The sequence below is a fragment of the Asterias amurensis genome, chromosome 1, assembly GCF_032118995.1.
Source record: "Asterias amurensis chromosome 1, ASM3211899v1".
Taxonomy (NCBI): Eukaryota; Metazoa; Echinodermata; class Asteroidea; order Forcipulatida; family Asteriidae; genus Asterias; species Asterias amurensis.
This window is the reverse complement of record NC_092648.1, coordinates 22,931,228-22,959,221: the sequence shown is the minus strand read 5'-3', so window position 1 is coordinate 22,959,221 and position 27,994 is coordinate 22,931,228. Positions and strand designations below refer to the sequence as shown.

The 27,994-nt window shown below is 38.9% G+C and overlaps 2 protein-coding genes across 5 annotated transcripts in view; both read right to left on the bottom strand.

The window, feature by feature from the left end:
* Positions 1–36: 36 nt before the first annotated feature.
* On the bottom strand, positions 37–11,914 carry LOC139954260 (uncharacterized). The gene is made up of 10 exons (XM_071953993.1): positions 11,684–11,914; positions 9,118–9,212; positions 8,425–8,521; positions 7,358–7,943; positions 6,992–7,102; positions 6,438–6,513; positions 4,939–5,081; positions 4,292–4,472; positions 3,613–3,739; positions 37–3,035 (listed from the first exon to the last, which is right to left on the bottom strand). Exons 1-10 carry the CDS (start codon positions 11,813–11,815, stop codon positions 819–821), a joined length of 3,765 nt encoding a protein of 1,254 aa, XP_071810094.1. The 5' UTR covers positions 11,816–11,914; the 3' UTR covers positions 37–818.
* A 1,407-nt stretch (positions 11,915–13,321) lies between these two features.
* LOC139954236 (apoptosis-stimulating of p53 protein 1-like) overlaps positions 13,322–27,994 on the bottom strand; it is a 56,159-nt gene continuing 41,486 nt past the window's right edge. For all 4 annotated transcript variants that reach the window (XM_071953958.1, XM_071953965.1, XM_071953971.1 and 1 more), the window contains 7 exons: positions 25,713–25,842; positions 23,872–24,062; positions 21,045–23,327; positions 19,697–19,830; positions 18,174–18,340; positions 17,532–17,731; positions 13,322–17,005 (listed from right to left, as the gene is read on the bottom strand). In XM_071953958.1, the coding sequence (XP_071810059.1) occupies positions 16,976–17,005; positions 17,532–17,731; positions 18,174–18,340; positions 19,697–19,830; positions 21,045–23,327; positions 23,872–24,062; positions 25,713–25,842 (3,135 nt within the window). In that variant the 3' untranslated portion in view covers positions 13,322–16,975. The remainder of the gene's footprint in view (positions 17,006–17,531; positions 17,732–18,173; positions 18,341–19,696; positions 19,831–21,044; positions 23,328–23,871; positions 24,063–25,712; positions 25,843–27,994) is intronic.

The following is a 27,994-nucleotide window of genomic DNA, read 5'->3' as shown; positions in this document are numbered from 1 at the left end:
TGAAATCAAATTCATGGGAAATTACTTCTTTCTCAAAAACTACGTCACTTCAGAGGGAGCAGTTTCTCACAATGTTTTATACTATCAACCACTGCCCATTTCATGTTACCAAGTAAGGTTTATGCTAATAATTATTTTGAGTAATTACCAACAGTGTCCACTGCCTTTAAAGTATCTGACACTGTTTTGACAAACATGTACAAAATTCCCAGCTCTTCTTTCACTTTTCCAGCTTGTCTTGACTTGACATCAGTATTGCACCTTCATTATTATGACATTTTTTTCTTCTTCAGAACACTGTTAATGGCTGACAGGGGTAAAAGTAAACCTCTGATGCATCAACTAGAGCATCCTCTCTTTATTAAACTCCTGCAGTCATCCTGTTCGTCCAAAAATCTGTAAAAAATATATACTTCACTGTACGATGACAAGCACCCATTTGTTCTCCATCAAATTCAATTAAAACTATACTATGGATTGTGGAGGATTTGGCCTGGACATGGGATAGGGTCAGAAACGTGGAACGGTTTAAGTGACTATATATTTGTAGATACATCTGAGAGACTTCTCTGCCTAAGCAGTCTACATATTGTACCTGTGTACTGTTCCTCACAAAAACTAGTGATCTATTCCAAGAACATTTTATAGGCCAGTTTCAACAGTTACACTTGCAATACATTAATTCAGTACTCCTTTCAAACACATGTTCTAGTATCTCTCTTAAATAATCTTGCAAACACACGTACTCGGATGTTGATCTGAGGGTCCACATTATTCATAAGGAAGTTGGTTTCCTCTTAAGAAATGATGAATGAATCTTACAGTTCCACTACATCCATGTCATCTCTGACATGACTTGGTATTTGAGGCCTCATCTGTTGTCTAACATTAGGCTGCTGATGTAGTAATGGGTTCCTTGGAGAACAGGGGTACCTTTTGTGTGTTCTGCTCTCCCTCACGGGTGGTGTGTTGTCATTTGGGATCTGCAGCCGTTCAAGAGGTGAGCGATGTTTGATCTTAATGGTTTTCCTCTTACCAGGGGTGCGGATGATGGTCGAGGAGGCCAGCTTCATGGGGGTGAGGGACTTATTGTGAAGGGCGTGGATGGGTGCAAGGTGATCAGGCATTTCGTCGGCTTCTTGGTCGCCATAGTGAACAGGCATGTCCTCAGGGTGCTCGTACTTGATTGTCGTCTTCTGATCTGTCATCTCCGGGGTGTGCGGCTCATCATCTATAGCTTGACGCTGACCCTTGGGGACCTGGACAGTAGATCCCTGGAGCTGAGCAATTTCATAGGAATCATTGTGGTCATGGTCGTCTTGAAGGTTGCACAAACCGCTGTCAATACTCACCGCCTTGGTCAGATTACTCTTCAGGACAAGTCTCTTGGATTTTATCTCTTTCGGTTTCTCCTGTGTGTTTTGGCCTTCTCTTGAATACGATGATTGTGCTGTCAATGCTCTTTGCCTGTACCCTGAGTGACCGATCATTTCTGATTTCTTCACAGGGGATATTTGTTGGCACATAGAATTGAACATGTTGATGTTACTCTTCACCATACTGGAGTTTGCCTGGGTATTGGCTCGTTTGCGTCTCCCAGCCCTGTCTTTCTGGATATGTACCAAGGAATGAAGAGACTCTGACTGAACGGCCTGGCTGGTACGTTGAGGAGAACCTACTTGCGATTCAGAAAGACTCTTATTGAAGATACGACCTGATTTAGCCAGCTTCCAGAAAGCTTTGGTTTCCTTGAATTGAGGGTTGTCTTCACTGGAAATACTACAGCTGGATTCTTCACTGGCATCCTCTAAGGGAGACAACCGGTCAGACATCATCTTGACCAATCCTAGAGGGATGGCTTTTGCAGATTTGATGCCCCTCTCCGAAGCTAGACGTTGGTCAACCCTCTCCTGGAGTTTCCCCTCCTCGATGCTGGCAAGGTCGTCAAGAGATAAACCTTTACCGCTGTCAAGGGAGACTGATTTGATGAGTTTTCTCCTGCTGTTGCTTCTATGGATTCCATCAGGGTGTTCACCCCCGTGGCTGTCGAAATCAGCCTCACTCACAGCGGAGTCTGCTGTAACTACACTGTCAAGACTGACCATGCTACCCATCCCAGCGATTGGGTTGCCGGTAACCCCATCTGTCCTGTCAAATCCTTCAGTAAATACAGCATCATTTGTGTCCTCTGATACTGCAGTTAAGGTCTCCATATTTCTGTTACAAACTTGGACGACTTGATCCTTCAGTGCAGGAGTGAGTGCTTCGCAGAGTGTGTTGTCGGTCTGTATGGTGACATCATTAGAATCTTCAGTTTCCGTCATACCTCTGACATCCCTCATCTCATCTTCACACTCTATACTGAAGGCAGACTTGGTACTGGTGACACTGACTTGAGACAGGACGCTTGATAGACTGTGCTGGCTGATAGAATGCTGCAATGACTGGCGCTCTGTAGCATTGACTTTGTTACCGACTCCACATGACCCACCAGAAATTGATTCCTTGTGGACTTCCGCTTCAGTAGTTTCCTGGTTTTCATTGCTCACCAATTCCTCACTCACATTTTCCACTCCGATGGGGACACCATTGCTGCACTCATTAGGGTCTTTACTCATTGCCTCTTTCATATCATTTCCAATGCTGTTCTGATTGCAGTCGTGAGTTACCGCATCAGTCTGAGTCACATTTGAACACACCACAGTGGACTGTAAATCAACTACATATACCTTAGGTGAGTCTGAATCTGCGACCCCGTCCCCTGACCCTTCACCTCTGACATGTACCACTGACTTCTGAACTTGATTCTCTTGTTCGTTCATTGGCAGGGAAAGAGACGTTGAGAAGAGCATTGCGGGAGAACTAGGCATCTTATTTCTTCGCTGTCGCCGTCTCATAATTGGTGTTCTCTTTAGAGAGGGGGAACAACCAAGTACCAGGTTGTCAGTCTCAGCTTTGCCATCTTTGGTTGGTGGGTTAGCAAGTCGCCATCCTACCGACTTATCAGGCATGTCATTTAGGCTTATGGGAGTTGGCTGTAAAATAAAACAGACATCGTAAATATCATTAGAACTACAGTCCAATCCAAAATTCATTAACAAAATTTAACGGAATGTTCTTTGACCCTTTATAGACAATGCTGATCGCAAAATAGTTGTAATTCAGTCTTTGTGCTGCAAGGACAATTTTATCAATCTCCCTATATATCTACCGAGTGGCTCTTTAGAAAAGGTTACTGAGAAGAAGGAAAACATGATGACAACCAAAACACAAGCTTAATTGCTTTCAAAAGATACTGTCCCTTACCCCACTATTGCCTGGTGACTGTGTACATTCAAAACTGACCTATAAACTTGACTATGTTAGGTAATTTTATAGAAGCTAAGACTGCTTTTGTGTCTTTTGTTTCTTTGCTGGCCAAACCTTACCTGCAAAAAAATAGATAATGACCTGACACTTTGACCCTAGAAGAGTCTTTCTCAAATTTAGCCTTCAAGATTGAAAAAAACTCTGCTTGAGTCGTTAACCATTAACAATTTAATGCATTTATACCGAGGTTCAATTGGTTGGTAAGCAGTTTGCAACAGTTAAATCTGTTTTCCCAAATCTTACCTGTGTGTGAGTATGCTTATGGCCAAGTCTCTTCTTGATTGAATTGTAAACACTGCCAGACTTGGGGGTGTTGCTGCCACGAGCTGATCGAGGTGTGCTCATTTCTACTTGGGTTACTCCAGAACGTCTAAAAGCAAGAGAGAGAGAGAGAGAGAGAGGGAAATTTAAGTCAAGTTAAGGTTTTGATACTATGATACACTTAAAGAATATAATTATAGGAAATTAAGTTGTTTTAACTCAATATCATAAACAAGTGTTTCTCAAAGTTTCTCTTATATTTATAGAAAGTAAATAATATTTATGAACTCAAACATTTTTCGCATTTTTATTTTGAAAATATTTGTAAGTTTTCAAAGTAATGATTTGTTAATAGGTTACACTTTTAATTGAACTACACTACAACCAGTCACGCTACATCAAAATATAAGGTTTGAACTAGTTACGGTAACTTGCAAAGACAACAAAGATAAACAATTTTATTTTTTCAGGATATTTTTACAGGTGATACTTTCAAACAAAGAAAGAAAATACTTAAGCCTTAACCACTCACAATGCATGAAACGCTTGTAACAAGCAATATGTTAATCAGCAGTTCTCCCTGAACAATTCATTCACTTTTATTTGGGTCCTAGAAAGTGTCTCTTGCAGGTCATAAGTTCTTCATAAAACTAGATCGCACCTTTTGTACTTTTTGCCAGTTTGTTTTTTGAGTTTTCCAGACTTTTTTTCAGACATCCCTCCGGTTGTGTCAACACAGCCTGCCGCAGGAGTAGCAGAGAAAGTTGCGAAAGATTCGTCGGCAAACTTGATTGATGGCGTTTGGAACTTGAAGACAGTCGACCCGTCTTCCGTAATAGCATCTGAGAACAATAAGAGTAAAAGTATCAATCATGCAGTTTCAGTTTGCTCGAACAAAAAAATAAAGTATAATAATCGACTCACAACAAACTTCTCTTTGTATATCTCTTTAAAATAAATAAAATGTTTTTAACCCTGAAATTTTACTTAGGGACATGTCGCACAAAGGCAATGAACAGGCAAAAAGTTCCTGCCAATATCCAAAATTTCCAGTTCAGTTTTGTTGGAAAAAATGCCTCTTTTGAAACTTTTCCTTTTTCAAGCAGTGCAGTTGGCTGCCTCACAATCGAATGTAAAATTGCTTAATGCTACAGGGCCCCTACATTGAGAAATAAATATCAGTCTGAAACATTTTCATAAAATGAGAAAAAACATTACGGAATTAATTTTTTACATCTCATCAACCATTTTCCAAATTACTCCTCGTGAATTTTCAATGACTGAACTTTAAATTTTAATGTGACTTACCGACTTCTCCCAGGGCTGGTTTAGTTGGTCGTATTGGTGTTATAGGAGAGTCAGTCACTGTCTGATGCCGACCCTCTTTATGTAGATTAAGGCCTGGTTTGCTATAATGAGGGTCAGAGGTCATCTGATGGAGCATAGCTTTTCTGTAGGCGGTAAAAGTGGAATCAATAAAACAAGCACGACATTTTACCCTTTTGGAAATGTCTTTGAGTACAAAGACTGACCTATAGTAATTATGTTTTGATGGTATTTTCAGCTATTAAATTAAAAAAATCGGTAATCAGATTAAAGTAGAGAGAATATCATGTGTCTGATAACAATAATAGAAGTATTTATAAAGCGCTCCTACAAGGGAGATAAAAAAGGTGAAGAACAAGAGTAGGGAAATAATTCTAGGGTGTTGTTTTAAAGACACTTGACACGTTTGGTAGTTGTCAAAGATTCTCACTTTGTGTATCCCAACATATGAAGGAAATAACAAACCTGTGAAAATTTGGACTCAAATGGTTGTCGAAGTTGCGGGATAATAATGGAAGAAAAAACACCCTTGTCGCACAAGTTGTGTGCTTTCAGATGCTTGAATTCGAGACCTTAGCCGAGTTCTCAAATTCAATTCAATTATTTTAGTGAGAAAATTACTTCTTTCTCAAAAACTACGTTACTTCAGAGGGAGCAGTTTCTCACAATGTTTTATGCTATCAACAGCTCTCCATTGCTCCTTACAAACTAAGTTTGTATGCATATCACATGCCTATGATTTTTTTCACAGGACTCGGGAAAGTACTGAGTATACAGTGCTAACACACATCGGTGTATGGGTAAAAGAAAAAAGAAAAAAATTAATAACAATTATTTTTAGTAATTACCAATAGTGTCCATTGCCTTTAAATAAGAAGTGTTGAAAATGCTCCCTGAAAATAGTGTGAGATTTCTGATGCTAATCTATTAAGTCACTTTAAACCCTTTAGACACTGTTCATTTCTGGATTTCAATCACCATATTCCCAGACACTGCTAATGACTAATCTTCTTGACTTTTTGCCCCATTTACATTGGGGAAAATGTCAGGAAAATAAATCTGAAACAGAAGTACATGGTTTGTTTGAGAATTATATACTTTTCAATGTTTAAAAATATGAACAAATTGGAAAATGTCAATTTGATTCAGTCCAATACCTATTCTTTGTCCCTCTGCTTACATAATAAAAATAACTATAGTGCGCCCAATTCATTGAAAAAAACAAAGTTCTATGGCGCTTACAGAGTAACATTAAACAAGTCCTTTGAAAAACAAAGCCATTTTCAAAATTAACAAGAAAAGTATAAAAATCAGTTAAAAATCAGCATAAAACTACAAACAAAAAATGACAAGCAAAAAATATTTTAAATTGCAGCCGCTATAGTCTGCTAAAGGGTTAAAAACACAAGAAGCATTAGCATCATCAAACTCCTGACCTCATTAGTAGATATTTAATGCAAGTATGCAACACTGTGACCTACCTTTTGACAGAGGCCAAAGTACTTAGATCGTCACTGGCTTTCCTTTTGCTGGATCTTAGTATTCGTGGAGTCTCACCTATTAATGTACCAACAACAAAATTATTACTACCTGGCCTCAAAATTTTGACAGATACACAATGACAAAAAGTTAGATCTATTCAGAATTAATTGAAAAAATTACAAGCATTATGAGAACCTTCAATAAGGAAATATAAGATCGATAATGTGGTTTTAAATGGCCGTTTATAACCGACAGGGTTGTGGCCAAGCAACAAAAGGCCAAGGCCAAAGGTAAGGTCCTTATATTGCATATTTAAACATGGCCTCACCTCGACCAATCAGAACCAAAATACTGTCCCAGGTATTGATGATTTAAAAATAAATCACAGCTCTATGGATAAGCTATGCAAGCCTGCAACATGATAGCATGTGATGAATGAATCAAACAAGAAAACCAGTAAGTATTGTGCATAGGTTTGCCACTAACCCATACAGTTGGATGGTTAATGGTTAGTCAAGTCACTGCAAATTGTTACCCTAAAAACAAAACTCACCAAGGAACGTTGGATTCTCAATGATTTCATCTACAGCGGATGTTTTTACAGTAGCACTACCAGCACCAGACTTGAGTAAACCCAGACTCTGTCCTATGCCACTCATTAAACCTGTACATGAAGAAAGCAGTTCTTGATCAAAAATAATGAGTAGACTTTTTTTGTAAATGTATGGCAATATTGTTACAAACACTCAAAATGTGTTTTGTGTGGTTTTATAGTTGTAATTGGTTCATGCACTAATTCAGGAATGAGATTCAAAGAAAATGGAAATAGCTTGCAGGCCTGGGTTCTCCTCCCTTATTCTAAAACTTAACTTCTTGGATAATTTGAAAGTTTTGTGACTTAAATCAGATCCCATCCTACCTTGAATGGGTCCGCTTCTCCTCCTCCTCCTGTTTTTCTTACGCTCTTCCAGAGTCGCCTCATCACTCTTATCCAACTCATCTTCTGATGTTAACCAGTCGAGTAAATCACTCGATCGATTCCCAAAGTTATCGAGTTTCTCCAGCACGGCATCAGGAACCATGCCCAAATCATCCGCATTCTCAATCAGGTGCTTCACAACTGCCGTCTGTAGCTTCAGGAACTTCTCGATGGTCGCCGTGTTGCTTTTCTCCTTTCTGAAGCCCCTCATGAGGTTGGGCATCATGACTAGGGCAAGGTTGGAGGCGTCCATCTTGTTGGTGTCCGCATTGGCTGCCACCTTCTTCAAGAACTCTAGGATAAAGCACAGCGTGGAGAGATGGAGAGACGGGAGGGTGAGGCAGAGGAGGCGCATGGCATAACATCGCTTCTCTGTGTCACTCAGCTGGCAACACTTACTGAGGGCCTCGGCCAGTTTGCCGCTGAAGAGGGGCTCGGGCAGTTCTCGGAAGAAGAGTTTGAAGAGGCCTGCCACATCGTTTACACTGGCATTGCTGGAGATTGTGTTGCCGTTCTCAATGCTGAGCTACATGGAGTAAAATATTTTAAAACAGGATATAAAAAACTTCTAATTTTTTGTATGCATTGTAAGGAGAAACACTGATAGGAATACCAACTCAGAAAAGCTTTCACCAAATTTCATGGAAGTGTATTCTACCTAATGAGCACCAAGTTTGGTTAGAATCTGCATGTGGGGGAATAACCATGCATAAAGTAACAACTCCTTCCAAAATACATGAGATTAAAGTGTGTGCAACTATAATGGCAATGACATGTAGCACCATGGAATTGGGTCCTAAACCTTTGCTATTTTTTACTTTTTTTCTCAGCCATTCAAAATATATTCATAAGGCAGAGCTTGAATTTGGTGGGAAAATCCTCAAGACAGGAGGGCTTGCACCTCAAAAATGTTCACTAAACTAGAGGGCAAAAACGGTCTGTGTAAATGTTCAACCCAGTCACAAGGGTTAACCAAAATTTTAGAAGATTCAATGACTTGTACGTACCTGTAATTCCTTCTGCCTGGTTCTGGATCCTGGCTTTCTAAACAATCCCTCAGACTCAACATTGTCTTCCAGAAAATGTACACACTCCACTAAGAACCTGCATGAGAGAGGGGCAAGGCGCTTAAATGTTGTAGTAATAATTAAAACCAAACAAACATGCAACGTTGTTACTAAGAAACAAGTTTTTTATGCTGAAGATACATATAGTGTGGGAAAAAGGATGATGCGGAATAAATTAGTTTGCATTGCTTGTACTGCAAAAACACCTTTTTCAGGGGTCATAGGGCATGGTTGGTTTTATAATAAGAATGTTGGCAATCCTGCCAGAAACAGAGTGTGGGTTCTAAAAGATACGTGTTTGTGTTCTTATCATTCTATGCGTTTACAGCACACACAGGACCTACGGTCCGAGGGCAGAGGAGTTTGGTTGAGTGATGTGCCTTGCCTGTGTCAAGACTTGGTCTCGAACCAACACTCAGCTGATCAGAAACACAAGAGCCAATGAGTCCAGTGCGCTTGACTGCTCCGCCACGACATGCCACACTACTGGTTCTCTTTCTAATGTTAGCTAAGCAGACATAATCAGAAACAAGATTTTTGATGTAGGTTTTGATGGTATTGGGTTCAGGCAATGTAGCGTGGAGGCAATGGCCTTTGTGAGATTCTGGGTTTTGTTTTCCTCTAATGACTTACTTTGGCACTAAGCATCCAGGTCTCTTACTAATAAAGTTGTTGGGAATATCTTCCAGTGCACTACCAAAGATGGTTGTTTTGCAGGTAGACCGTTCCTGTTTGGGGAAAAAACAGAAGAAGTATGTTTAAGACTTTTAGAAGTAGTTTATGCTGTAAGTTACCCTAGTGAGATCACATGTAATTGTTTTGCTGCATTAGCTTTACTTATGACTAGGCCTATACTACTAATCTTACCGGTACTAGTCAAAATTTTGTACACAAACTCAACACAAATACAACATGAACCATCACAACTCAAAATATTAGAACATAGGTATTTATCGGGTTTTAACTTATTAGCACTATGCACCAGCATGCCACAAAGCAAGAAGCTCTGGTGATGTCACACAAGGACTCGGATCTCAGACAACGTATCAAATTTCACAATCCAAGCCAACTGTGGACAGTGGGTTGTTGGTCGTCTGTGATTTTGTATGTGTTTCATTTGTCTCCACAATTAGGAGATAGTACAACTGTGGGGAAAATGTTTGGGGAAAAATGTTAGTTTCCATTCAAAAGATCTCCACACTTCCTGAGACTTTCCCAGTGGGGCTAGGGCCAAGAAGCAGAGAGAGTTTAACATATTGGCACTCTCTATATGTATATAGGGATAGGTTTAACATACTCATGAGGTTCGTTCTGCTATCGTCTCCACGATAGCGGGGAAAAAATTATAGTTCTATGAGTAGGTTCAACATTAATCCCAGCAATATCCCCTGTGGCGCTATACTCCTGTACTTTAATTTACCTGTGTAACCTGATGAAATTTAAAACCATTTTTTTTTAAGGAGTGCAGAACCACAGTTCTGAGTTTGGTTTAGGTTGAACACTACTTTACTATGACTACAGTTTCATTTTCTTTCGCAAAGAAAATGTAATTGTTGTTTTAATGGGGAAAAAAATTAAATTTCAAATGTAAAACAACAGAACAGAACACATAAAAATAAAAAAACTTCAAACATGTTAAAACTTTTGCACAATGCACTGCAGAGTATTATATATTCAACAAAAAATAATGGTGGATTCACTACTAAAAGTAAATAGCAATCCTCCTCTTACCAGTTTTCACGGTATTATGCCTTTTTATTTGAATTGGAAAAAAAATAATGATGCAATATATCAACCGATGCCCTAATTATCTTCATTTGTTTATATGAAGTATGCAAACATAGATTAAAACTTGATGGATAGGCCTATTGAAATTTTCACACCACACACCGATCTTCGTTGACTTCAACTGGTCCCATTTGTTTTGAGTTTTTCCTGTTTTCAAGGTAAACCAGAAAGAATGGTTTCCCAATGAAGCCATACGTGGAAGAAATATCTGCAGTGACTACAAGTGTTCTTTGAGACTCTGTGTACGACTCTATAGCCAGCAGTTGTCTTCCTTTTATTCAAAATACTTTTATGACATTTTAAAAATTACCATGGTAATTTGCAAAAAAATAAAAACAATTAAAAATTAAATAAAAAGTGTGAAAAATTATTGGCTTTCAAATTTGATTTTTATTTATTTTTTTCATATATTTTTTCCCCTTAATATTTATAATAAAGCGTATAAATAAAAAGTGATTTTGAATCACCAAGCCGATGTTTAAATTTTAATATTAATAATATTTATAATAATATTGATATGAGGGTTAAAAAAGAAAAACTCAAAAAATATTAGAAAATAATATAAGGCACTTATGGCTTCCATTGGACCCTTTCGGTTCAGAAAAAAAAATTAAAGTTCACAGATTTACAAATAACTTGCAGGGTTTACAGAAGGCAATGGTGAAAGACTTCTCTTGAAATATTATTCCATGAAATGCTTTACTTTTTGAGAAAACAGCAAAACAATATAAATTCTCGTTAACGAGAATTACGGATTTATTTTAAACACATGGCATGACACGGCGAAACGCGCGGAAACAAGGGTGGGTTTTTCCGTTGTTTTCTCCCGACTCCGATGACCGATTGAGCCTAAATTTTCACAGGTTTGTTATTTGATATAGAAGTTGTGGTATACAAAGTGTGGGCCTTGGACAACACTGTTTACCGAAAGGGTCCAATGGCTTTAAGCCTCTGTATTTTTTTTCCAGATTGCTCAGCAGAATGTTCAGTTTGATGAAACTTTTTCAGTGGGCAATTTTTTTTATATGGCCTCAACATGATGACATATTTTTGTACCAAAGTTTTTGCATATTACAAGTGCAAATAACCAGTGGAGCCCATACATGTAACGTTTCTAATCTAAGTTTTGGTCAAGGGATAGGAGACTCTCTTTGCTTGGCAAATAAAACCAACATTTTTGTATCTAGGGACTGTTTACATCGCGCACAGGTCAATATTAAAAAAGTAAGTAAACATTTAAAATGGAGAGAAACTGCTTAAAGTAACACCATTAAAATCATAGAATATTTACCAATTCCTTTGGGAGGCTTTATAACCGAGCCCCGATCATCAGTAAATAACGGTGTCGTCAACCAAATTTAAATGTCGGAGATACACAACATTCCCATGCACTTATGACTTACGCACTCACCTTCCCTTGGCCTTGTGTACAGCGAACACTTATTCGCTTCTCTTTTGGCACTTTTATACCAAGACTTTTCAGCTCATGACGGATGACATATTTAAGAGTCTCCTTGTCTTCGATGGCAAACACGTCCTTCATCTTTCTTTGCCGTTCGGAACAACGTCAAATATGAACAGTAAAAGTGTAAAATAATGTTTGAAATTCGGCTTCCCCGATCCCTGTCTCAACTTCGAAGAGCCATTTCTATCGCAGTCAGCAGAGCATTCAAAACGATCGCCTTTTTGCATGTGTTGGAGATTCCTACATTTGATTGGTTCGTGTGAGTCATTGAAAGGTCGGCAATAGAGGGCGCTAACCCAAGTCGCCAGTGAAGAAACCATACGTCGTCTGCTAATAATACAAACCATTAATAATACACTTTTCCATAAACAAACCGCCCTGGTCGGAGTGGACGGCCTAATGTCAGCAAAGCATTCATTCACTTGTTGTGAACGAATTCAACCTTTTCTGAAAACTGTCAATTAAAGCCATTGGACACTTTCGGTACAGAAACAAAAATAAAAGTTCACAGATTTACAAATAACTTACAGGGTTTACAGAAGGTAATGGTGAAAGACTTCTTTTGAAATATTGTTCCATGAAATGCTTTACTTTTTGAATACAAATACAATCACAAGATCTGTTGCTTTGTTTCCAACAAATTTGAGAGTATTTTTAAATATTTGTGTTATTGTTATAAAACGTAGATATCTGTTTTTGCTTTGCATTTAAGGCTTTCAATAGTTTTCCAACCATGGATGGCAACAAACTCAGACTGTGACGTTGCAATAGAAACATTGTTTAAACATTAAGACAACTAAGTTTTACTCCTGGAGTTTTACTCCTTTCCGACAGTGTACTTGGAATTAGTCGCCCCCTCTCTGAATTCTGCCTCACGAACCCTCGTTATCAACATTCTTCTCCCCAAACCAGTGTGAGGATCACACTTGCATTTTGTTTTCACTGTTTGCTTGTTTTAAATGTTTTGCTCTCCTGGTTGATTATTTTGTCTTTTTCACCAGTTTGATTTGTTTATTTTGTCTTTTTTCTTTTTAGGTCAGGTTCAACCCTTTGGTTATTGACGCAACTCATCCACACAATCATCACATGCGGCCATCACAATAATCTTTATTGCACCATTTTTGGGAGTAATTGTCCCTATTTGTTCTACAGTGAAGCGCAAATGTTAGACGACATGAGATATTTACAAGCTTTACCACCTTTTGATCCCCAAAATGGTGAGCTCGGCAAAGTTACTTTGTGTCGTAATGGGGTCATAGGGATGCCTTTCCCTGATCACATTTTGCAACAATTGCCTTATTTTTGTCTCGTGCAATGCATGTGAAACTATTTGTACCAAATTTTTATTATGCAGGTTTAAATTTTTGTCTTTGAACAAGTTTCCTTAGCAACATTTAAAGCACCCCTCCCTGAAATTTCACTCTCGTAAAATACCACACCCCATCCTACTCAGCAAAAGTATAATCTTTATTAAATATCTCCTTTTATTTGTACTTTAAAAACCCTGGGAACAGGTAGCATTTAGGGATAATGCTTTCAAAGGTTTCCGTCAATATGAATGAATGTGACTATCTCAACTCAGCATGTATTACAGGTTAGCCAATAACCATTTTTTATTAATACATTGACTCCATCCATAAAATTTATCTACAGAAATCTACCGTCAAAACAAAACAAAAATACGGAGAGGTTAACAACCAAGAAGTATACTTCCAATAGCTACCTACACTTACCGATAAATAAATTATCAAACAAAATACACAAAAGGGCGAAACCGTAACTAAAAAAAAGAAAATGTTATTACATCATTACAACGGTTATACTTCATCAATCTAAATAAATATAAATAAAATCTGGTTGGATCAAAAGCTCTCTCCGAAGTGTTTAAACACAAAAGAAAGTGCATTTAAAGCACAAAGATAATTGAATACATTAATTATGTACATTATAATAATATTTTATATACACTGAGGGGTTATTGGAAATGCTAACTCATTGAGCTGCATAGACTTTTTTTAATTCATAGCAACAATAAACACACACATCTTTTAGTCATGTGTACCTTAGTTGGAACAACCATTAAACCTAAACATTTTTACCAGGCTTTCTGCAAGAGTTCATAATTAACCAGAATAATGCTGAATATTATTAGCATTGACAGTGTAATTGCTTGTAAAAAAACATCTTTGTAATATAAGTTATCACACAAGCGCAAGTGGAATACGGAAAAATAAAGTGCTTCTGCGTTCCTTATCCAACGAGGCCAAAGGCTGAGTTGGATATTTTCCGTATTTCCACAAGCGCGTATTTATAACGTATTTATCTTCAAGCAAACTCGGCACGTGACATTGAACACACAAGACACAGGTCAGGATATTAGCGGTGCAACATAGGTTTTTATCACCACTCCATTCTGCAAACCCTCATACTGTCCGACCATTCAATATCATCAGGTTTTGAATGATAAATTAACTACACCAGCCTGCAATTATGGTATCATGTGGTGAATGTATCTGCATACAATGTACATGTAGTTCAATGGTTTATTTTGGTTGGTCAACAACCTAGAAAAATAGTACCAGAGTAGGAGGGTTCACTAACTTTCAGAGAAAAGTCTGATGCTGTTTAAACTTTGCACTATTGTTTTTTTTTTTTTTTAACACTCAATAACTGAAAACATTCATCACAACTACCCTCTAAATGAACCTTATGCATTGACGTCACAAAGCCGCCCTCTTTTCAGAGGTCAACCAAATGATCAATAGGATTCGCAAATCAGCAACCTTCTACTCAAATGGCGTCATGTGCATACACCTTTTCACAAATACCCATTGCGCAAGCGCTTACTGTTGAATGAAGTGCATGCTGGTCTAGCTAGAAATAACGTTTGTAATGCTCATCCTATTCCAGATTGATTGATTGTTTGTATGTTTAATGTTACAAATGTGAAACAGGTCAACATGAAAAAAGACGTTAACATTCAAATGATGAATGATTTACATCCACTTAATCAATTTGCATTTGAGATGTTTTAAAAAGTGAATAAATCTCCCCCCCCCCCAAAGAAAAAAAACAACAACAAAAACAGAGTTAATCCTCAAATAAGTACTGTACATTGTTATTGGAAAAAGATCACCCTCCAGTCAATTGAATTATTTAATTATGTTAAGTGAGCATTCAATAGTAATTATTGGAATGAATGTTAGATAAGTACCCAATTTCAGTTTTGAAATCAGTCAAAAATAATCCATTACAGTACATCTTTTCATTTAATTACTTAAAGACTCTGGACACTATTAGTAATTGTCAAAGACCATTCTTCTCACTTGGTGTAACTCAACAAATTCATAAAATAACAAACCTGTGAAAATTTGAGCTCAATTGGTCGTCGAAGTTGCAAGATAAAATTGAGAGAAAAAACACCCTTGTCACACAAAGTTGTGTGCTTTCAGATGCTTGGGGTCTAATTCTGGGGTCTCGAAATCAAATTCGTGGAAAATTACTTCCTTCTCGAAAACTACATTACTTGAGAGGGAGCCATTTCTCACAATGTTTTATAATATCAACAGCTCCCCATTACTCGTTACCAAGTAAGGTTTTACGCTAATAATTATTTTGAGAAATTACCAATAGTGTCCACTGCCTTTAACAATGTATAGTACAACTCAAATTGAATACAGCTTTGGTCTTTAGAAGTGAATACAGTCAGCAAAATTAATACATTTCTCTCGTAAAAATATAATATAAATTTACAATAATCAGGTTTAATCTTAGTGTTCAAACTGTACTCTATTCATCTTAGTACAATACTTTCATCCAAGCTGAAATAAACAGTAGTTTACAACATTTTCAAAAACATTATATACAGGTCTCAGTGTGAAATTCACTGCAACTCATTTTGCCGAAAACAACAATTTTGTTTCGCATCGTGGAGAATATTTGCCCATTGTTATCCCATTGTATTATTTGATTTTTTCCGCATTTTTGTTATTCTTTGAACGTGAAGCATTAATCTCACAAGATTCCTTAAAAGTAGAAAGGTCCTCCCGGAGCAAGGATAAGTGACAATGAAGTTTTTGTGTTGATCAAAACCACATTGAAACACGGATACAAACCAAATCCCATACATCTCATTATTTTCACAAATTATTTTGGAATAACGAACAGTTATTTGAATACCTAATGTTGAATAACAGTTAAGACAAGAAAGTGTTCTCTGAGGAAGCAGTCACAAACACACTTTTAATGGACGGTAGGTAAGTTTCACCACACATCTTTAACTGACACTTTGTTATACATGTATCTGGTAGAAAAATTTATCTTTACAGAGCAACATTTTCAAAAATACAAAACTGGGGCATTTCTTCATCATGTAGTGAATCTTAAATCTAGGGTTTTGTTAAATATATAATTCTGCTAAGAAACTGAGTTTCATAGACATCGCCATTATGGAATGTCAAGTTATTTTACTTCACCCAGTGCTTGACCTATTACAACTGATATCTTTGCAATAAATCTACGATGAATAAAAATTGGTGATGAATTTTTATTTCTTAAGTGTTTTTTTAACCGGGTCACAAAAAAACGTCTTCTTGTGAAAGGAGCCCCTCCCTCCATGTTGAAAAATGACATTGGTGACTTGGGATGTTAACTGCCATCAACACTTTGAAAGTACCAAAGAGAATAGGACCTAGGCCAAATTTCATAGAGCTGCATTATCCTTACCAGAACTACATGGGCTTACTTTTGCTAAGCAGAAAATGTTTAAGCAATATTTCTGCTTAGAGCTGCTCAAGCTTGAACCAGAAAACCACTATCATTCAAAGTAAAAAAATATTTTAAAAACAGCCAAAGAACCATGTCAAATGTACCAATTTTGACTGGGTTTCTTGCTTATATTTTATTTATTGAGCAATATTGTCAGATCTATAAAATAAGGCTCTTGGTAGAGAGATACTGGAATTCTTTTTTTTAAATACCTATTTCATAAGACAGCAGAAATTTAGAAGATACAAAATCAAGGAAGGGAGGGACTCATGACAAGTTTAACTTTTAGTAAAGAATTTACAAATTTACAAAACTAGAAAACTGTGAGACTCCTTCAAAGTGATTGTGCGTTTGGCTATTATTCAGTTATTATGTGACGTGGTAGAAAGGTTAATTCTAGGTCCCGACATGGTACCTGGTATTTACAAAGATGTGGCTGCTTAAAGGAATTGTCGCCAGTAGAGACTTCCATTAAAAGAGAGGCTTGACACGTGGAAAAAGCTGCACGGGGAGGAAATAAAAACAAAAACAAGAAGTTACATACACTGTGTGAAAAAGTCTCCAAATCAAGAGAGATTTGGTTTGTTTATAGTTAAAAGATCGTTGAATTTGGATTTTCAGATGCTTAGGCTATCGCCCCCCCCCCCCAATAAAATAAAAATAAAAATAACAAAAAAAAAATTAAAAATAAGAGATGAACAAGTGGTTTCCAATGAGAGCAAACTCCTTATGTTTCATCGCATCTGACACATCTGTATCATTTTATGCTCCTTCATTATGCTCCTATGCATGGAAAACCATTTTACGGTTATGAACGACCAAAATAATCAAAAAGATAAGCATTCAAATATATTCCACAAATTTATTTGAAAACATGGGAGTAAGGCTGAGATTTGGCAGATTTTTGGAATGCAATGGTTCGATAAATCTCAGTATGATGAAATCGATTGCCAATGCCCTACACCTGTGACCCGGGCTGCTACAGACGCATTAACCTCAAGTCTTATCTTACAAGTTGTCTGCTTACCCCAAATAGGTTTCTTGGCAGGTATCCCAACTGGTTGCCTTTCTTTGCCCACCACCATTCCGGTTCATCTTCATCGCCACGTCGGATCACCGTCAGCTCATCTCCATCTTTGAAGCTCAGCTCATCCGGTTTGTCTGCCGTGTAGGAGTACACAGCAAAGATGCGGCCACCGTTCAGAATACCCATCTTCTCTTGTACACCTACATTATAAACAACAACAACAAAACATCTTTAGTTATGGTGCAAAGATACATGGGAGGAAACAATCAACAATGATAACAATGATGATAATAATTGGTTCTTCATGGGTTTCTCAAAGCGCCTAGACGTCAGTTTTTGCTCTTAAAGGGGCTGAACTATTAGAGCAGGAGCCCAGGGGGTCAGTCTAGCTGGAAAGTTAACAAATTTTCATGCATACAGCAATGACCTAAATGTATGTACACGCCCATGTAAGGAAATTGACGTCTGCCGAGCACTCTCTGGTGGGTGTGGTCATAGGGGACATTGAGGAGGGCCCCAAAATGAGCTAGATCAGCTCGAGAGTTAACCTGATGAAACCTATTGGAAAATGTTTGGCATAGTCCCAGGTACCATGAATGGCCAAGAGACAAACTTATCTCTCAAAGGATGTAATCTTCTTACCAAACAAATACTGAGAGCACATCTTGAAGCCTTCTTCCTCCTCCTCACACTTGTCTGCTGCCGTCTCTTTATCACTGATGGTGGTCGCGTAGATGCAAGCTCCATGTTCCACCAGGTTACGCACCATGATCACATTGTTACACGATGCCGCACAGTGAAGGGGAGTCCTGTAAGAAACATTGATGTAAAAATTCGGTTAGATTACCATGTTAATCTGTCAGTGGATACATGTTGATGTAACAAATTTAGTAAAGTTACCCTATGTTATGGTGTGGAACAGTGGATACATGCTGAGGTACATGTAACAACTTCAATCAGGTTACCCTGTGTCATGGAAACATGTTGATGTAATATATTCGGTCAGATTACCCTGTTACAATAATGGAAACAGTGTTTACATATTGATGTTATAGTCAGTCAAATTACCCTGCTTCATAAGTGGAAACAGTGGATACATATTGATGTAATATAATCAGTCAGATTAAGTAAGGTTACCCTATGTTATGTCAGTGCAATAACTATGGTCTGTTCTACAACAAATGTTGTCGCAACTTGCATTAATGACATTTAATTGCATCAGGTTACAACTTCATGTATCATGATTTTCAACCAGAAGTATTGTTTCTCCTACATTTTTCTCATCATTGCAACTTTAAAACAAGTGAGTGGCAGCCAAAATTAAAATTTTTGAACCCCCCCCCCAAAAAAAAAAAAAACAGGTACATTTAACCAGCTATACAAGATATATATACATAGCATGTAGACCTTTTTTTGTTCAGCAAAAAAATGTCTGTGTTCTTTATTCAGGAACTTATTGTAATTAGTCTAAGTGGTCTTTCCATCATGCAACCCTAAAGCCTTATATTTTTTATCTTGACAGTCCATACAGACAGATGATATCTTGTACGGGTAGAGCGAAACAAGGAAATATTGACAAAGTTGTTTCAGAGAGACATTTTCCAGACAATCTACACTTGTCAGACTTTGTACATGTAGATCGGGTTGCATATGTCCCCAATCGTTAGATGAAATTTTACAGACTGGCTTTTTGATTAAAGTCAATTACTTCAGATAATTTGATACCACAATGTAAGCATCCCATAGCCACAATTATGACCTGAGCTGTCATGACGCTATCACAAACTGTTTTATTACACTTCACTACAGTGCTTGCATGATACGCCACAATGGGTATGACCAGGGGCCAATTTCATAGTGCTTCATAAACAAATTTTCGTGCTAACTATTGCAAATGCTAATTGAATTCAACTTGCTTAAGCCTAAGTATATTCCACAGATTAGCAAAATTGATGATTTGTTCACCAAGGCTTTGCATTATTGCATCATTCATTTTCATACAGTGAGCACTGAAATGTTAGCACGCCTTTTCATGTGCCTACAATAATCAGCGCTACGAAACTGGAAAATCCATCAGTTAGCATAAAAATCGGCCTTTAAGCAGCTCTATGAAATTGGGCCCGGCTAGGGTTGCCGTAGCACTAAACACTCTCTGAGCAGCTTACCATCCATCACTGTCCGGTGAATTGACGTCCACTCCATTCATGATCAGGAAGTTGACTATCTCGTAGTGATTGGCACAGATAGCATTGTGCAAGGCGGTGATCCCCTCATCGTTGGCACCGCTTGGGTTGGGCACCTGGAGAAATGCATTAAAGAAATCATGAGTAATATTTACATATTTACAAGAACTGTTTGTAACAAATTTGTCAGTTGGGTTGTCTATCTATTTTCATGACTTATATTTACCTCCCAATTTTAATATTTTACAAAAGTACCATTACAAAAACTTCATGAAAATTAGTGACAAAAAATCAGAGGATGAACGATAAATTTTTGAAATTAGTAAATTTTTGAACCCAATTTTAGGGGAGAGCCTTTCCACCTGGACCCATTCACACACACTGGTTGCTGCAATAAACCAACAAAAAGTGTTTGGTCATATTTTGGTATAGGCTTTTTTATATCAAACCAACCAAGCTTGCTACATATGAAAGTGCTCATAAAACCTACACTGTTGCTTTCAGTGCTGATAGAGAGAGCATTTCAAGAGTATTAATGGTTTCCTTTTTCCTTTTTAATTGGAACTTTTTTTTCAAATAGGAGTGTGTTCAAAATGCGATCGCAGATGATTGCATAATACCCCTTCCGCCCTCCCCTCCCTGAAACCAACATGATGTCAACCACGCAAAAATATCTTCATGACATAAATAAATGTGTGCGAGTAGGAATTGAAACTTGTGCAACCGGGTATGATAGTCACACTGTAAACAGTGAAACAGGAACAAGCTATCAGCTATGCAGTCAGTAAATGACAGCATTTTTGAACAATATCAAATTGAACGTGTTGGGGTGTTTCCCTTTTTTCCAAATATTAAATAGGGCAGTAATACAGGGTTTCCCATTTAGTATTAGTTTCATCAGCATGCATTCATGTTCACGCATGTGTCCCTAATTCATGCAAACTAAGGTTCCTCCTACAGGTTCATTTTTGTCATTCTATTTTAGCTATTTACAATTGATGAAATTGAATGGTTGACCTGCCTCTTGATGTTAACTTTTACAAAATCGAATGATCTTTGCAACCGAATGAATTTGACCAGTGAAGACCTAACCTGTGTCGAAGCTGTGTTAATCCTTATGACTATTGAATGCTGATGCGTTGGAACATTCATTTTCAAACAAAATTGAATGAGCCGGGTGCTAAGTTGATTCAATTTTTGTTGAAATTGGTAAGGAAAACTTATATTTTACATTTATATATAACAAAATTACTGATAGGAAAAAAAAAATATATCAAAATTTCAACAACAAAAATCATAATAAAATATCCATTTTGAATGTCAAACTCACCTCAGGCATAATTCTGCGGACCAAGTCAAATTCTCCTTCCAGAGAGGCATCCAGCAATAATGCCAAGGGATCAAAGCGTACCCTGATAGTCTTCTTTGGAGCGCCTTCTTTTTTCAAGATTCCTTTGACCTGTCCCTTCCCGGTGGAGCTTCTGTTGCTGATGACTGGAGAACGGGACAGCTGTGACAAGGCAGCGGTGTACTGCTTCTGGCTTAGGATAGCATTGTTCATTAAGTTCATGTCTAGTTCATTCTTGGTGAGACCTTTGGTCTGTTTGGAAGGATCCTGGCCGATGCTGTTAATGTTCAGAGTCGGATCTTGCTCCAGGAGTGTCCCTGGTGTCTGAGGTTGGTAGGGAGGTAAAGGCTCATTCCCGATCTTAAGATAATTCAGGCTTTCTTTGTCCTCAGAATAGGACAGACGCTTCTTGAGTGGACGAGGCATGTTGCGCAACCTCTGCAGGTCGGGGTGATGGTACAGGTGGCTCATGGGAAGGTTGAGTGGACTTGACGATCGGTTCGGATCGGCTTCCTCACCCTCACGCAAGGGCTGCGGCTGATTGCCAGACAGCGAGATCCTACCAGGTGGGTTGGGTCGAAGGGCATTTGGGAAGAGGCTCCTAGCAGCAAGATTCGGCTTTTTCTCCGGTTGGTCTCTAGGATTTGACCTATGCTGCCCGTCAGTCACCGTCAGGCCTTGCTCATAGCTTGGACGATTGTAATTACGCATCTGGGCCGGGGGAGGTGGTACAAACATGCCCACTGTTGCGGGTGATCTCTGATGCCTTGGTTTGGTTGGATCAGTAGCAGCACCGACTGAATACGGCTGAGGAAGCTCTGGTCTAGGAGGTGGATTGCCATGATTGACAGGGGAGGAAGGTTTGGAGCCTGGTCTTGCTTGGTGGACTGTACTTGGTGACCCTGGCTGTACCCTTGGAACAGGGCCAGAGGAATTGACAACAACAGGAGAGGACGAACCTGAGCTTCGACCACCGGAAAGTTTAGGACTGCCAGGATGATTGGAGGATGCTGAAGTCTGAGTAGTGAGTGCAGAATTGGGCTGACTAGACACTGAAGGGTACCTCTGACCATTTGGTGCTGGTGGACCATCTCTAGAGGGAGAGCCAAGAGGGGGAGGATCAGACCTTCCAGACAATCCAGTGGAAAGGGATCTTGGTGGAGGTGGCGGCTTCTTTTTCCCCTGTGGTGATGGAGGCTGTCTGGTACCACCGCGTCCCTGTGACCCGAAAGAATCAGTGCTTGCACTCCTGGTTCTAAAGTCAGGCTCATTATCAATACCATTTCTGTACGGCTGACGAGATGGACTTCCTGGAGCTTGTCCTGGAGCGTAGCTGGGTTGTCTCCAATCACCCTGTTGTGAGCCGCTTGTATCATCAATGAACTCTTTGGGTGGGGATAGAGCTGCTTCAAGGCTTGCAAGGTTATACATAGGTGTCCTATCACCAGCTCGTCTCTCTGAAAGTGATGTTAACCTAGGATCTGCCTTAGATGTAGGGCTGGAAGCCTTTGGACTTCCTGGTCGTTGATTATGAGGTACTGGAGAGCCACGGTTATCAGGTCTGCGAATGGGTCCTTGAGACCCATTCTGTTGATTAGGCAGGGCACTTGTTGGTACACTATCAATGCTTGAATTCTCAGTCAATGAGGAAGTGTCACTACCACTTTCATTAACACCTTCTGGTCTTCCACGGGACTGATGGGTATTATCCAAAGATGTGGAATGCCATGAACCTGGTACCTGGTGTTGCCTGCTTGCCGACATGGGTGATCCCTGCCTAGGGATTACTGACGAGGCATTCTGGTTTGTTGTCCTAGGTTTGAAGCTTTGTGTGGGAAACAAAGTTGCTGGCTTCGAAGGCATTGGTCGGTTTGTAGGACCGGTACGCCCATTACCGTTGGCTGGAGGGGGGCCAGACAAGTCACCATTCGCCATGGGGGATCTCCTTCCATGGTTGGTACCCTGTGGTCCTCTGGGATCAGTCCTTTTACCCATATCCCTGGATTGCTGTGACTGGTTTCCATACCCAGGTCTATCAAACCCCGCATTGCCGTTGGGCAATCCACCCTGAACCAGTGCATTGTTGTTGATGTTTGGCACCGGCGAAGGTAACTGAGGTTTTCCCATGCTTCTTGTCTTGCGCAATCTATCAGTCAGCTCTTCAATGCGTTTGTCAATCACATTCATCTCATCCTTTCGATGGAACATTGACTGTTGCTGCTTTTGTAGAGTTGCACTCTGCTCATCATTAAGCCTATTGCGTAACTGAAAGTAAAACGACATACACATCATCACTTTACTAACTATATTATTTCCGGATTTGTACAGTTAATTTTAGCAATTAACAGAGATTTTACCCTTGCACAAATTGTTAAAAAACTGACATCTGTCAAGAAAGTCTTATTGGAAAGTTACAGTTTTTGAATGGTAACCAAGTTGAAAACAATAGCCCTGTACCTTTAACTGTTTGTAAGCCTGTACATGTTTGAGACATGGCAAATACCACGGCGGAGTAGTCTAGTGCATCGGAATCAAGATCTGATGGCTCAACAGTCAGAGTGTGGGTTTTAATTTCCGGTCATGAAACTCATGTCCTTGAGCAAGGCACTTAAACATAACTGCTTCTCTTAACCCGCATGTACAAATCAGAGCTTGAGAAGGCCTAGAAAGCGTTCTGTTGAGTTAAACCCTTCGTGCTAATTTAAGCAGCTCTAGCGATCGTATGAATCCAGAGAGTTGAGAAAGTTACCAGAATGGTCTAAGTATGCTTGACAAACAGGGATAGAATTATATAATTATGGCTACTCACTAATAGTTCCTTTCTGAGCCTGTCTAGTTCTGCATTAGCTGGGGACTTGTACACATCTCCGTTGACACCGTTTAGGTTTCCTTGTTTCAGCTGGTCAAGTTGCTGTGTCAGTTCCTCCACTTTAGCCACGGCTTGGGCTAGCTCCTTCTCTTTCTGTGTAAACAGCGTCCTGACTGAGTCCAACTCGTTGGCTGTTTGGGTTCAATAGAAAAGAAGGCAGTTTTGGTTAATTTATAACAAATAAATGAATAAAACACTGGCAATATTTAGTTAAAAGCTAGCCTGGACTGACGTGGAGGATACAGAGGCCACAGTTTCTGTTGTCCTGGTCTTGGCCTTTGTTCCTCTTCAAAAGTTTCCCACATACTTAAAGAGTTGCCTATGAAAATGTCCCTTGCAAAATGAAAATGGCCTTGTCCACTTAAGACAAAATCAAGGCCTGTCAAAGTGACTTTAATCAAAGCTGTGTTTGTCCCTACTTAATGAAAATTAATTCATATTGGTCTATAATTCAAATAGCTTGTCTGATTTGCAATTTAGCATTTTGGAACTATTTTGAACTATCAAACTATGAAGATGAACATTTTCATTTGATCATAGAGCAAGGTCTTGAGCAAAGTTGTTCAACTTGATGAAACAAAACAAAAGTATTTGAAAATGTCACATCTCAAAATAACATGAAACTTGTAATGTAAAAGTGGTCATCTCTAAACATTTAATTTATTGTATACATTGGTGTTGAATGAACAATGTGCAGTCAATTTTGTCAACAATCACATTTCTACATTTTAATTTGCAAATAAGTTTTTGTATCCGGTTGAAAGCCCGCATTAAACTCACAAAAGCAACAAATTTGTGACCCCCCCCCCTAAAAAATAGTTTCCATCTGTCAAAAATAACCATAGAAAGACTTGGAGTGCTTCAAGCTAAAGAGATACTATTGATGGGTCATGGCATTTGAGAACTGAATACCGGTACACTCTCTGTCAGTTAGTAACTGACAGAGAGTGTCTGCTACATCGTGAATGCTGCTGGCCAAACCCTTCTTGTCAATTGACGAGAGGAAATATTCTCTCATCGTTTCTGACAAATCGCGGAATATAGGATGTGACGATGGGTACATTAAAACAACCAGCCCAGCGGGAGTGTTTCAAGTTTCACTGTCATGTGGTCGTACCTTGAGTTATGCATACCTTGAGTTTTTGCATATTTTAAACAGACGTTTCTTTTTGTCCGTTTTCTTTCTTTCTTTTCAATGACGCAAGATCTTTTAATGTTAATTCCAGTCAGAAAATGTTTGTTTTTATAGTATTGCATGATTGTATTAAAGTGGTATTTAACCCTAGCATTGTAATTTAAATTGGCCCAATTTTTGGACTGTGTATTGGCAGGGCTGATTAAATTGGCCCTATTTACAACACATTGTTATTGGTTACAACACACCACATGACCTTTGGCCTTTGTGAAAGTTGTGACCAAATATATCTTGGGAAGTCAGCTATGAACTTGGGCATGCCTCGACTTTTGTTTCTACAAGTTTCATTTACAGTATTTTAGAAAAAGTAGTGACTGAAAGCTTCCAATGCACTGCATAATTCATAAGGCAATGCCATGGTTAATAAAGAACAACATTTTTTTGTAATAAAAACTTAACTGTACATGTCACTGGCATTTATTTATTAATATACGGGACGTGCACTCAGCTGCCTTAAAGTGAAAGGCTTTTTAGCTAATAAATTTACGGAATCGTTACAAGCACTCGAAGTTGCAAAATCTTAAATAAACTACACTTTGAGTATACTCAACGAACAGCACCAGGCTGTATGAATAAAGCCACTTACACAGTGAGTGATTAGAGCTCTTGGCGGAGTCGGCCTGACCCCTCAGGGACCGTAGCTTGCGCAGCTTCTGCTCCTGGGCGTCCGCTTTGTCTCGCAGATGTCGCAAGCGCTCGTCCTCTGCTGCCATTTGCTATTGAAAAAGAAATCACCAAACCAAAAAATTCACAAGAAAGAATGGAAGATGGTTTGTACCTTGGGTTTTTATAATGAAGCACTTATCGCTGAGTAGGGTTAAGGGGGGAGACTTGGTGCCATGTAATACGATCCTCGTCTTTCTGACTGATTATTTCTACTATAATAAATCTGTCTCTTCATATCGTCTCTTGAGCTTTACTATTGGCACCGTGTTCATTGTCGCCACTTTCTCCATGATTTAGAAAACAGCTCTACAGTATGCATCCATGCATCCCACACATGACCAATCATAGTCAATCATCGTCATGGAAGACAAGTCTTTAAAACATCTAAAACAGCGCGCTCTGGGGTCCATGGCTTCCATTAATGCAAAGACTGCAGTGCAAAATCACGTAGATAACCCTGTTGTAGTAATGGCTTTCTGACATGTTTCCCAGCTTCTTGCGCTCTTATTTCTTTAATATATCTATTTTTTTCTCTCACTCAGCTGTACATGATTTCATAAACCAGGCCAAATTTGGTTTGCGATTGTGCACAGAGCGTCACTCTGACTGGGAAGTTAAGTGTCTCTGCTTCCGAACCCAGCACCTGTCAAAACTCAGCGAGATGTTTTCCCAACCATGAAACCGACTACAAAATTAGGATCCTGGTTTTTAGTTTCTCTCTCTCTCCAGTGCATGAGCGAGACTCTTTAACTCAGTTCGCTATCCTCACTTGCCTGAGCTTGGCAACGGAATAATTCCTGAATGGAGCCATGATGCTATTAAACTTAATAAAAATTGCTCTTGACGTCAATTGCGTCCTGCTTCAACTACCAAAAATACCAGCAAGAATGCACACTGTTAGCTTAAATGTCAAATTTTATATGATGCAAAAGTTTTCCCTTAATGACCCTTGATGTTTGTTTTAAATTTTGTTTATTTAAATTTTTTTGTCATACTTTTTTCTTTGTCATTATATCACGATCAAATAGTCATAGAGATAGCTTAGTCCATAGTTTACAAAAAAATAGTACACAAATTTTGCTTTTAGTTATTTACACAGGATGACGATAGTTCCTCCATGAAGAAAGAAGAATTATCTACAAATATAACATTTCTCTGCGAGTCAGGCATTTGTAAAGAACAACCCCACAGGAGTCTCATCCAAATCAATGCCTCACTGCATCAATTAGGCACAAGAGGAGGAGCACCGGCCAGAAACCTCTGATATCGTTTCTTTCTGTCAGTTCAAAGTAAGGCATCCAAGCATGCTCTTCATGTTCCGATGTTTTGACAGAAAGCTATATTTTTTCGATTTTTTCCCCCCTCCATCATGACAAACAACAGTCTCTATGGAGCCGAGGAACCCTGTGGTTTCTCAAAGCGGTGGATGCTAAATGTTGGCAAGGCCAATTAAAAATCTCCAAGGCCATTCGCCACCAGGGGCAATGCACAAAGTCAAGGCTCCCCACGTACAGCACGCCACACACCGCACGCTTGACTTTCTACATGGATATCAAGTAGCGATATCCAGCATCAAGAATGGCAATTCAATATCTTTCTTCTTTCTTTGGGTCACAGCTCGCCCATAAATACTTGAAAACTGAACCGTTACTCAGTCCGATTAGCCCAGCACAGCTCTTTCCTCTCCCCAGCTTAGTGCTCATTGTCAGAGAGTTTCATGACCCACTTTTAATGTGTTTTTTTGTTCGGTGCGTTTCAAATGTCTAAAACCCCTGCCAGGGTGCTAAGTGGTATGAAGCCTGAGGCTAGTCAGCCATGGTGACAATTGAAATGCTGGCTCAGGGAATTTTCATAAGAATTTAATGTCAATTGTGTGAAGACCCAGGTTCGGAGTGCATGAAAAGATTTGTCAAATCTGAGTGAGTTGGGCCAAATCTGTGCCTATGACATTTCCAAAGTATAAGTTTAACTTTGTTTCCCCAGTTTAAACTATAAAACTCTTCTACACATAGTACATCTAAAGGGGGATTACCTATACTAAGGCAACTGTTAGACTAAGACTTTTTTTCTTAAGCTTTAAATTAACGCCAAATATTTGCCAGGGGTGTAAAACATACACAGGCCTGGTACTTTATGGAAGCAATCTAAGCAAGTGCTGTTATGCTCCAGGTAATTATTTGACTTGATGCCCCCTTGAATTGG

Excerpts from the sequence above, each read along its gene's own strand:
- LOC139954260 (XM_071953993.1), bottom strand. The coding sequence starts at position 11,815 with ATGAAGGACGTGTTTGCCATCGAAGACAAGGAGACTCTTAAATATGTC. Across the intron at positions 8,522-9,117 it reads CCTGGATGCTTAGTGCCAAA|GTTCTTAGTGGAGTGTGTAC; the intron begins GTAAGTCATTAG and ends TCTCTCATGCAG. Across the intron at positions 7,103-7,357 it reads GAGAAGCGGACCCATTCAAG|GTTTAATGAGTGGCATAGGA; the intron begins GTAGGATGGGAT and ends CTTCATGTACAG.